Source organism: Platalea leucorodia (assembly GCF_965183815.1).
Source record: "Platalea leucorodia genome assembly, chromosome: 6".
In the NCBI taxonomy this organism is placed as follows: domain Eukaryota; kingdom Metazoa; phylum Chordata; class Aves; order Pelecaniformes; family Threskiornithidae; genus Platalea; species Platalea leucorodia.
The window spans coordinates 17866045-17878526 of record NC_138828.1 but is presented as its reverse complement, the minus strand read 5'-3'; the positions used below and the strand labels follow the sequence as shown (position 1 = coordinate 17878526).

At 39.6% G+C, this 12482-nt stretch overlaps 1 protein-coding gene across 2 annotated transcripts in view; it reads right to left on the bottom strand.

Moving 5' to 3' along the window:
• The window catches only part of DCLK2 (doublecortin like kinase 2), a gene marked incomplete at its 5' end in the record, with an annotated part of 93564 nt that overhangs the window by 18578 nt on the left and 62504 nt on the right, over window positions 1-12482 (bottom strand). For both annotated transcript variants that reach the window (XM_082314771.1, XM_082314772.1), the window contains 3 exons: window positions 2816-2873; window positions 9831-9939; window positions 10877-10949. In XM_082314771.1, coding sequence (XP_082170897.1) covers window positions 2816-2873; window positions 9831-9939; window positions 10877-10949 — 240 coding nt within the window. The remainder of the gene's footprint in view (window positions 1-2815; window positions 2874-9830; window positions 9940-10876; window positions 10950-12482) is intronic.

Here is a 12482-nt window from a genome sequence, read left to right as displayed (position 1 = left end):
GCACTGGTTAGTAGCATGCACTTCATGCATTTGTGAGCAGAGCACTAGAAGATGTGATCCAGTGTGCATAGGCAGTGATTGAAGATCTTATGCTACTTCACCTTCTATTTCCAGAGTTATTTATGAATGCATTGTGTTTTTGCTGAAGCTTTATGTAGCTATGTAACTCAGAAACCACATGCCATGTGCGCATCTCATTTTGTGAGAGTACGGTGCGGCATATATGGGTTAAACAGTCACACCTTTGAAATTCAGTTTGAAAGAGCATCAATTGTCATTCTGAACAAACATATGTCTGCTCCAAGCAAAGTGCTCTGGAGAAAAAAAAACAAACAAACATGAAGCAATTTTGTTAAACACAGTGCTGAATCTCATCAACAGACAAAAGTGAACAACCCCAGCATACTAAGCCTTATGGATGGAAGCCTGTAAATTCAAAACCGGCAGTAAGAGTCCCAAGCGAAAACTAGAGTCTTATTACAGCTTTTTCTACCTAAAGAACAGATAACATATTAAATTTATTACATCCATTAATTATGACTAAGGCACAATAGCTTTACCTGTGCTTGCTTTGTTTTGGTTGACTAGATTGTTAATTGCTTTAAATAAAGCTCAGGCATAAGTAATGTTTATTTAAAATAAACAATAATAATATTTTTTAAAAGGGCCCCAAAATGTCGTTGAGCTACTGTTTTAATACCTGTCCTCAAAATGCTGACTAGTACGTAGTTAGTTATTTTCAGCCACCTCACTGTTTTTGCTATGTTTTGTCATGTAAAAAAATAATAATTCTCAAACTTGTTATAACGTTCTCCTGGAGAGCGCAGTATAGATTTCAGTCTACATTAATATGATTTATTTACAGAGAAATTATTGTATAATTAACGTTTAAGCCGCTTGTAGGAAATATATTAGTCAATTGGATTCAAGTTTTAGGACATCCAAGATAAACTGCTAGAGAGCAGTGAGCAACATACAAGTCACGCATATTTGGGCCAGATGGGTGTTTTTAAGGCAGGGCTTATGCTGGCATGTGAAACAGAGTGAGGGAGGACTAAGTTGTAGCAAAATTTAATTATTTTCTTTGTTGGAATTCTTCCTGGACAGTTCTGCCACTGTACAAACATCTTCCTAACAACAGTCCTCTGCTACATACATCTGTGTGTAGCTATACAGGCACAGAGACAAGTATGCATCCATGGGGTTGATTTTTTTTTTTAATTTGTTTGTTTTAAAGCAGTGAGAATGATAAATAGAAAATATGTCTAAACTCCGCTATATAAAATGGATTGTCTATCTGTGGACCATTCCAATTTATGATACCTAACCAGCTGACTCAGAAAAGTAATAAAAAACATCTAAAGTTGCACACTGTAAACATCACCCAGAAGTTTTCTTTTGCCGTGAAACACACTGGGTCACCCTTCCCACAGCCAAAGAAATGACATTTTAGTCTCAAAAAGACAATTCTAGCACTTTTTCTTGTGGTTATACATTTTTAAGATTCCTTTCTAAATTTTCCCTTAAATAAACCTAGAGAATATGAGACAAAGTGATGGGGAGGCAGGAAGACTTGTCTGCTAGCACCTAATACCCAATTTAAAATCTGCATAGATAAAACATTTCTGTTTGAGGACCTCTACTTAAAGCAAGTCATCACAATAGGTAATGCATTAGTGCACAGTAATATACAGCTCGTTACCATACAAGAACGTCATACAGACTTGCTACGTCTTCCTACAAGGTCACATGCAGCATTTGGAGCTCTGAATTACACTTCAGAGCAGTTACTCTATGTAATTGACAAAAAAGCTAGGCTATCTTTGAATTAAAACCCTGACTTGTTTGCAAAGTTACCTCTAGAATCATTTCAGTGCGATCATTTACATAAAAAAATAAGGTGTTTGCATCAAAAAAGTCCATCTCTTCAGTCACCCTTGAGAGAATGGCATATTTCCTACTCTCAAAGAGACCTTAATCCAGAATTTAATTGCTAATTAATACTGTGCCCTCAGCGTTCTTTTAGCTAACACTAAACTACGATACATTTGATTCGTAAGTTCCTCAAGAGCACTTTGGTTTTAAGGTATTGCAAAGCAGTGAAAATAGCAGTATTTTATTTGTTGTTATCTATTCCAACACTTAGTCTGCTTTCTTGGCTGTAGGTTGGGGTTTTCTTCTTCCTTTTTTTAAAATCTCTGTACTTAGGAGGAAGGCGAAGAGAGGTCTGTGACACTCTGAGATATTTGCTTCGATTATGTAACATGCTGTTCTGCTGTAGAGACAATTATGGGCTTTTTTTAATTGAGCTTGAATTAAAAAGAAAGTTTAAGGAACTCTTTCACTGAGAGATCTTTGTTATATAGGATGGTGAAACTACATAAACAGAAAGAAATGGGTGCAAAAATTTCTTTCCAAATCCATGTTCTGCATATAAAAGGAGCATGTACAAGGCAGAGAGGGGTGGGAATTACATAAATACACATATAGCTGCAGATTTCTTCTGTCATATTTTACAGATCAAAATCTTTCTAATATATTTTGGCCATTTCTCCTCTGATTTCATTTTGGAAACGTATTAGGATTTTCTTTGTTAGTCCAATAAAATAGATGACAATGTGTTTGTGTTTTACTCTGTTATCTAGTAGACTAACACTCACTACTTTTATTATTTGCTTCTTGGATACATTATCACCCAGTTAAACAGATATTCTGAAAATAGAAAACCCAAACATGCCCACCATTTATGACTAATGAGCAGCTGCTAGTGCTGTTTCTGCTGTTTTTCTTATGCATGCTAATTGTTGTACGCTACCTTTCCACAGCATTTAGCCTTGTCTATGATCTTCAGCGCAAACTCCTTTCCTGTGGATCTACCAAGAAAAATAGGAGAACCATTAATTAGAAACTAGCCAACGAATTGTGGCATTATCTGTAAGAGTATACATCATCCTAACAGAATGCCTTGACCCATGGCGGTTGCTGACAGAAAATCCACAGAACGGACTCGATTTTGGTTTTTGTTTTCTCAGCAGCATTTGCGCCTGCTGTTTCCCTGACTACCACAACCTAGCTCACTTTCTGTATTAATCCCAGGCTCCAGCTGCCATTCATTCTTCTGTGACCTGGCACAACTCTCTGTCACTTCTTGAATGCAACATGCAAAATTTGTCTGGAGACTTCCACTTAGCTTTGTTCCACTAGTAGGCTTTAAAGATAAAATCATACACGTTTATGCGTAAGTAAGCAGAAGAAAGATTGACACCCCTAGTGGAAAAATTCAATAGGATTCAGCAGAGCTGAAACCCCATAGTTCATTACAGACTAGTCTAAAATTGCGCAGAATTTATTAGGCACTAATTTTGACCTTTTGTATTTCATCCTCTCTTTATTTTTTTAAGTATTCTATAGAATTCTATAGCAGTCATCTAAAGCCCTACGACATTTAAGAGGGTGGTTATATACAAAGTAAAAGGATTATTGTTTTCAGTAAATACTGTCACAGAAAGGAGCTCTTGTTTGCCTTTTATCCCTTTAAGCAATAAAAATCTTTTCTGTTTCTCCAGAAGGGGAGAAAATGAGGGAAATAAGCAACACAAATGCATTTTTTTTTTTTCTTTAAACAAAGAAGACATTACTACTTAAATTAGTGATGAATTAAAAATCACAGGAAAATGCCATAAGACCCTGTTGCTACTATTTTACGTTGTGTCAGTAGCTACAGACTCCAGAGTGCATCAGACCACCACTAGCATGTATGATAAAAAACACTGGAGGCAGTTACAAAAGCAGAAATCAGGCATGTTTTTAAACTTCCTGGTTAATTTTCACTATACTTTTGGCATTAGATACAACTAGTCAAAATGAGTACCTTACAAAAAAAGGAACTGAATTAATCTCTCACATTGAATTTATCCATTATTGAAAAAATGCAGTGGAGAATCTCTGCTCTGAAAGTGCAGCTGTATCTGCGAGGTTGTCATAGTTACAACCTGATCTGGTCTTTAGATAGAAGCATTATCTAAATGGTATCTGTGAAATGCTATCCTCTTATATTATAGACCTGATGTAAAATCTGCTATGGATACAGTGTGTAATTAAGAATCACAATTTATGCATTATACTAAATTAAGTCACGATTTATGCATTATACTAAATCAAGTGCATTATCTGAAAGCCTGCAAACAACTGGTCAGCAAAACCCACTCAGTAAACCTTCCACACTTACGCTGCGTAGAAAGAGGAGTTAACATTCACAAAGCCAATTCATCAACCAACTTCGAATCCCTTTTGCAAATGTCCTTTACTACAGCACCTAAGAAAAATCCCTGGATATCATCCACATGATTTGTGTGCTAATACCACTGCCTATCATACACCAGAATTGTCTGACAAGTTTCTGGTATTCTTCTGTCTAGCTGTCAGTGTCCATCTGTTGACTCATGTTTTTATATACAGACATATAGGCACCCTTTACAAAAGAGACCATCTTATGCTTTTTTGTAGAACAGCTGATATAAAAGGATCCTGGCTCCACAACTAAGGCTTCTAAGCACAACGCTATTAGAAATGAAGTATAATAATTAATAGGAATTAAAAGACAAGCATTTATAGTTGCCATTTCCTCTCTCATTGTTATTATTAGCAACTATTGTTGTATATTTATTTTATGTAAAATTCATTTAATAATGCTTCACTAAATATAAAGATTGGACCACATACAAAACTAGATTTTTAAGTTTAATTTTGCCTTTTTTTTTTTTAAATAATTGGAAGGTTGTTTTTCTAGTCCATACCCCTCATTTCAAAAAGCACAGATGACATTTTGAAACCCAAGCGACTTAGCAGCCCTTGTCCCATTTTCAGTGGAACTTAAGTGAGTTCCAAAATGCAGTCGATATTCCTGAAAATAATAAATTATGTTATCTTATGCTTTTAGCCTGTTATCTTTCATGAACGTTGATCACTCTATAGATAACAAAGGATGTGTGGCTAGTTTCAGGGTGCACGGGAAAACATTATGAAGCATCATTCATTTGGTACCTGCGCCAAAACTGTGGGTTTTTAAACCACGGAAGAGCCTTTGGGAGACTAGGTATGCTGGGGCCACCTGTCCTGATGGGGAAGACGCATCTTTGGGCGTAAGCTGGCGGGGCTCAGTGAGAGAGCTTTAAACTAGAATCAATGGGGGAAGGGGATACCAACAGGATTGCAAGCAAGTAAGCCAAGGGTTGGCATGGCATCGCCTGAGGGTGGCAATGCTAGTGGGAACATTTACACTGCTCCTGGGAGCATGGAGGGCTCAGGAGCATATCTGAAACGCTTGTACGCCAACACACATGTTATGAGAAACAAACAGGACAGACTGGAAGCATTGGTTAGCTCTCAGAGCTACGATATCATTGGTATTAGTGAGACTTGGTGGAATGAGTCCCACGACCGGAGTGCTGGGATGGAGGGCTACAGGCTGTTCAGGCGGGATAGGCAGGGCAGGCAAGGTGGAGGTGTCACGCTGTATGTAAGGGAGAGGTTTGATTGTACAGCCCTTACAGTTAGGGATGATGTGGTTGAGAGCCTCTGGGTGAGGATTAGGGGGATGGAAAACAAAGGAGATGTTGCAGTGGGTGTCTACTACCAATCACCCAGCCAGGATGTAAGCACTGATGAGTTACTCTATAGGCAGTTAGGAGAAATTTCTGCATCAGTAGCCCTTGTCCTTATGAGAGATTTCAACTTCCCAGACGTCAAGTGGGAATATCATACTGCTGTGGTGAGCAGGTCTTGGAAATTCTTAAAGTTTGTAGGAGACAACTTCTTGTCACAGGTACTCAGTGAGCCAACTAGGAAAGATGCCCTCCTAGACATGCTATTTGTGAACAGAGAAGGACTTGTGGAGGATGTGATGGTAGGTGTCTGTCTTAGCTACAGTGATCATGAAATGGTTGAGTTGTTTAAAATTTTTGGTGTAATAAGAAAAAAGGACAGCAGAGTTGTTACACTGGATTTCAAGAAAGCAAACTTGAAGCTCTTCAGGGAGCTACTTAGCAGAGTACCCTGGGAATCTGCTTTGGAGGGCTTAGGAGTCCACGATTGCTGGTCAGTCTTTTAAGAACCACCTTTTAGAAGCACAAGAGCAGGCAATCCCACTGTGTCGTAAGTCAAGCAAGCGGGGCAGAAGACCAGCTTGGCTGAACAGGGAAATACTTGTGGAGCTCAAGAGGAAAAAGAAATTGTATGATGTCTGGAAGTGAGGTCAGGCTTCGCAGGAAGATCGCAGAGCCGGGGTTCATATACGCAGGGAGAAGCCAAAGCTCAGTTAGAGTTGAAACTGGCCAGTGTTGTTTCAGACAACAAGAAGGGCTTTTTTAAGTATGTTAATAGCAAGAAGAGGTCTAAAGAAAACATTGGACCAACACTTGTTGAAGATGGTCATCTGACTAATAGGGATGAAGAAAAAGCAGAGGCATTCAATGTGGTTTTTGCCTCAGTCTTTAATAATACTGATAGACCTTGGGCTACCTGGGTCCCTGAGTCGTAGGACTACGAGTGTGGGAACACTGACTTTCCATTTGTGGACATTGAAATTATAAGGGACCAGCTGTACCAGCTGAATGTTCACAAGTCCATGGGGCCTGATGAGATTCACCCCAGAGTACTGAAGGAGTACTGGATGTTATGGTAGGACCCCTCTCGATCACCTAGCAAAGGTCTTGGGAGGTCCCTGCTGACTGGAAGCTAGCCAATGTTATTCCAGTTTACAAAAAGGGTGTGAGGGAAGACCCAGGGAACTACAGACCTGTTAGTCTAACCTCAGTTCCTGGGAAAATTATGGAGAAGATTATACTGGGTACTACTGAAAGGCATTTAAAGAATAATGCAATCATCAAGCACAGTCAACATGAGTTCACAAAGGGAAAGTCCTGTTTAACTAATTTGATATCCTTCTATGATAAGGTCACCCGCCTAGTGGATGGAAGGAAGGCAGCGGATGTAGTTTTTCTGGATTTTAGTAAGGCTTTTGATACTGTCCCTCACAGCATCCTTCTGGACAAGTTGTCCAGCTGTGAGATGAGCAGGATCATGGTGCACTGGGTTTAGAACTGGCTAAAGGGCAGAGCTCAAAGGGTTGTAGTGAAAAGGGCTACATCTGGCTGGTGAGCAGTCACCAGTGGTGTTCCTCAGGGTTCAATTCTAGGGCCAGTCCTGTCCACTGTATTTATCAACAATATGGATACAGAAGTTGAATGCACCATTAGCAAGTTTGCTGATGATACCAAACTGGGAGGTGCTGTTGACTCTCTTGAGGGACAGAGGCCTTGCAGAGGGATCTAGATAGATTGGAGAACTGGGCTGTGATTAATGGGATGAAATTGAACAAGTCAAAATGCCAGATTCTGCACCTAGGACAGAATAACGCCAGGCACAAGTATAAATTGGGCACAAGAGGCTGGAGAGCAGCCCTGCAGAAAGGGACCTGGGGATGCTGGTGCACAGCAGTGTGCCCTGGCAGCCAAGAGGGCAAGACGCATCCTGGCGTGCATCAAACACAGCATAACCAGCCAGTCAAAAGAGGTGATTGTCCCGCTGCATTCAGCGCTGGTGTGGCCTCACCTTGAGTACTGCGTGCAGTTCTGGGCCCCACAGTTTAAGAAGGGCATTAAGGTCCTTGAATGTGTCCAGAGGAGGGCAACAAAAGTGGTGAAAGGGCTGGAAGGCATGTCCTGCGAGGAGCGGCTAAGGACTTTGGACTTGTCCAGTTTGGAGAAAAGGAGGCTGAGGGGCGACCTCACTGCTCTCTACAGCTTCCTGAGGAGGCGATGCAGAGAGGGAGGTGCTGATCTCTTCTCCCTGGTATCCAGTGATAGGATGTGTGGGAATGGTTCAAAGCTGTGCCAGGGGAGGTTTAGACTGGACATTAGGAAGCGTTTCTTTACCCAGAGGGTGGTCAAACACTGGAGCAGGCTTCCTAGAGAGGTGGTCGATGCTCCAAGCCTGTCAGTGTTTAAGAGGCATTTGGACAGTGCCCTTAATAACATGCTTTAACTTTTGGTCAGCCCTGAAGCGGTCAGGCAGTTGGACTAGATGATCGTTGTAGGTCCCTTCCAACTGCAATATTCTATTCTACTCTGTTCTGTTTCACTCAAGCCTCTTATGTGTAGCTTCTTGCAAAATGAAATGGACAAATACAGTTGCAATTAAGCTGGCTGTGTTGCCTTCTCACAGTTTTTGTAACAGACCGGCAGTGTTTAAAGCAGTAGGGACATGATTACACACTGATGTGGTAATGCTTGTCAGGAACCAGAGTTTGTTGGTAGAAACTGTTCAAAAAGAAAAAAAAAAAAATCAAGACCTTGCAGTTTAGATGTTAACACTGATGAGAACCATTATCTTGAACCTGCACATGCAACAGGAACTTTTTTGGAGCAGTAATTCTAGCATATGCAGATCACGTTTAGCCGTTTTTTTCTTTATCAGCATTGTACTTGGCTAGTATCTCTAGGAGCTGCCACCTCAGTCTTTATTCCTTACTCTATAAACCTTGCATGCTGGTACATCACTTTCTCAAAAAAGTATTAAAAATAACAATTGTTATTTGCTGCTATAAACCAGAAGGGCGTATTAGACATTGTGTTACATACCACCCGCCAGTACTATTCTCAGTAATTGAGAGAAATAATCCAGATACAGTATGAAAAAACAATTCTCTTCAGAAAAAGCAACAATGGCTGCAGAAAGTCATGGACTGTAAGACCCATTCACCTATGTTTCAGTAGAGGAGGCCCTAGGTTCAGCCTTAGTGTCCAACCCTTTTGGCCCATCTGGATGACTCAGCAAAAGTATCTATCTATGCATCTATGATCTGCTAAGACTGGAATGAGATGTTTCCATTCATAATTATCTTTCTTTTCATTTAAATAAAACCAGCAGATGAGGATCAAATAATAGAAACTGTTTCTGTAACTTTTATAGTTTTTACAGACATTTGCTGAATTTGCCCAGTTTTTGCGTACAAGTTGGAGATTCCTCAAAATATTTAAGAAGCTGACATAACTCTCACATTGGTGAAGATAGCAGAAGGTGGTTCTAAAAAATACACTGAGAAAGTGACAGTCAAATCATCTGTTATGTTTGCACTAGCAGCAAAGTGTGACACCAAGCTTGCAAAGGAAGAGCAGTAACACAGCACAGGTCTGTAAAGGTATCCTGTCTACCCTATGGGAAATCAGACACAAGAATATTTCAGAGTCTGGAATATTGAAGGGTTGATTTGAAAAGTCTCTGGCTACTCACCACGCGACCTCACAGAAGAAGCAAGCATGAGGGAGTCAGTAGCACAGGCTAATAGCCACCAACTGCATGCCTTTATCAGTATACTGATACACAGCCCACAGTATACTGAAAGCTGTGAAAAATCATTTAAGCAGCAGGCAGTAGGGGTACTACAGCAGCAGAATTGCTGAGGCAGAAGGGGGGCCTCCCAAAGACTGTTTAGATGCCACATACAATTTCCTGCCATCCACAACAGTCTGTTGTGTGAGGGGATTTCCTGAAGATCTGTGAGGTTTCCTTAAGAGCCTCCATTAGAAGGTGATACCTCGTTTAGTTTTGGGGATAAAAAGCCACGTTCCTCTGCTGCTCTCATATCTCTTTGCTGGAATAATATGTAGGAAGCTCTGTGTGTTTTGCTATGCCTAGATCTCCTGAAGCGTAGGCATATCTTTACAACTGCTCTTTGCCTTCATCTCATCACATCTTCTATGAAATTATGCTAATGCACAGGGCTTTATCAAGTAAAATAAACAGAAGTACTGAACAGTTTCCTTGCTCACCGTTCTACGCACTCCTTTACAACAGCAAAATTGCCATCACCAATCACCTTCCCCACTTTATACTTCTCAAGAATGGTAGATGACCCTGAGCACTTGTTCCCATTCACACCTGCAAAAAAGCAAGGTTAATAATGCAAGCTGAAGAGAAGTGTCAGCAGGATGTAACATATCCCCAATGGGCTCCACAGATACAGAACAGTCACAAATGCAAAACAAAAAAGTAAGCTGTTTTTTTCACAGCTTATTCCCTTGTTTTTATCTCAAACATAAGAAAGAACAAGATAAGACTAATCAGAGCTGTTTGACCTTTTAACACACAAATCAAATATTACTATGTTTTTGTGTGGACATATTCTAAAAGTAATGAATGCAGTTAGAAGTCCTTTGACTAAATATTTTCTGAACTCAAAATACTTCTTTTGAAGTATCTTTTTGCATACTCAAAGCAAAAATGCAAATAAGATTCATCTACAATGCACGTAAAAGAACCGAAAGTTTTATCTGCTGAATTCCTTCAAGTTCCCTTACCTGCTGCTGAAACATCCAAAAGGCAAATAAGATCGATAGCCACCTATTTCAGTATTTTTAAATTAAAAATTTGACTCTAAAATGAGATTTTAAAAAAATTTTAAAATAACATTGCTTTAAAGAGATGAGGAATGAAAGGTTAAGTTTAGCTAAGGTCAGTTGACAGGCTAGTGGTTCTACCTGAAGCACAATGTGCTGTTTTGAGGAGAGCTCCACTTTCTATCCATCCACAAACACATTTCTAGTGATACTCTGTAGGTCATGTTCAAAATCACTCAAATTCCTAATAGTGACTGTTGAAGAGCAGGGCCCACTAATATTCTACCACTTGACAAAAAAAGAACAAAATTTATTTCCTAGCTTTACTGCCTTGATGTAGAAAATACGATGTTGACAAGGTATCAAACATCTCAGAACACAAAATGATTTGGAGTCATCAGAAAAAAAAAAAGTGCTAAACCAACTGTCACCTACAACAAAATTTTTGCAAGGATTGTTAGCAACTATTGGTGTCCTACCTTCGGGACTCTGGCAATGGAGTGATTCAGGTACACCATTCACGTTAGAAGAAGATCCACCATGTGGAGGGATCTGTGGAAGTACATAAGAACTTATTATTTCTGATGGTAAAGTAATCACTAGAAGAGGCTAGACAAAAGAACAGCAAGTTAAAAAAAACCAACTAAAAAAAAAAACCACACCCTAAAAAAACCCACCTATACAGAGTCAGTTTACTTTTCTACTCCCATCTTATTTTTATTCTTGCTTTCTCACAGTTCATCATCATTACAATACATCATTGTCACTGGCACCGATTTAAGATTCAGCCCTGATATTCCTATTTAGATAAGCAGTTGAACAGATTTCAGTAAACAGCAAAGAAAATTCCCTCCAGCTGCACCAAGTTCTATCTAAACACTATAGAGCCAGCGTGTGCGGGTGCAACATTCCCTCCTCATTCTACTCAACATGATCATTACAGTACACTCTGATAACATTTTCATGTAAGCCAGAGACAGCCATCTCCAGACAACTCTTCAGTGGCCAGCACAGCAAGCACGTGCTCTCATGCTGTAGTCTAACACATCTCTTCATAGCTGGCACTGTCTGAGGTTTCCCTAACTGAACTCCGTCAATACAAGCTCTCTTTAGATTAGCACTGAAGCATGCTAGGAAGGTAATGTAGAAATGCTTGCATGGTCCTACTAGTTTTTATTTAAAGAAGAGAATTTTGGCATAGGTGGCTGGGTACATCTGTGATAGTTAGATTTGCTTGGTAACCTAGCGGTCTATATTTTAGGTTCTTACGGATGTGAAGATTTATGACATCTACAAGCATTTCAAGTTAGAGGTCTGATATACATCTAGACATAGATCCAGTTTTAGTAACTGTGACACTGTGTAAAAACCAAATATCTAAATGATTTTGAAGAATGAAGGCTCAGGAAAACTACTTAACTAACAACTTAATTGGTACTCGATCTGAATCTTCACAGTTCTACTGAAAGTCATCCTGTAATATTGCCCAGGGACATACACAACAATCGATTTTTATTTTAAAAAGGGGTGGAGGCATAAGAATGAATGCCATAAATAGTACAATGTACTGGATGTGTTCTATGCACCACTGTTTTATAAGCTCTTCCATTACAGTTAAGTATAGGGACACTCTATGAAATCAAAATGCATTTTAGATCATTCTCCCTCCTCTACATAACATTTCTTGCTGTTCTGTGAAGTCCCGTATCTTGTTTTCTTCATGGGCTATTATAGCAGTTCTCACCACTCGCCACATAACGGATTAAAATGCTTCTCTGCCTTAAGCTCAGTGTCTGTTGAAATGGCTTTGCATGACACCAGGAATGCAAATGCAGCATTTTCCGTTTTAGCTGACATTGTCTGGTTACACTGCTGAATATTTTAAATCATTAACACTATTGTCAGTGAAAGAACTGAACTGACAGATAGGGATATTGTCTAAAGGCTCATGAAATGCTAATGAATGCTTAAGTTTCTAGTGGCAGCTGAGCTGCCAAATCAGCTAAAGGTACAGTAACTAGAAGCTGTACAACTTAATTTTGCAGAGCCTCTAAAACAACGATGTTTACTAGCATTTGGCATAGA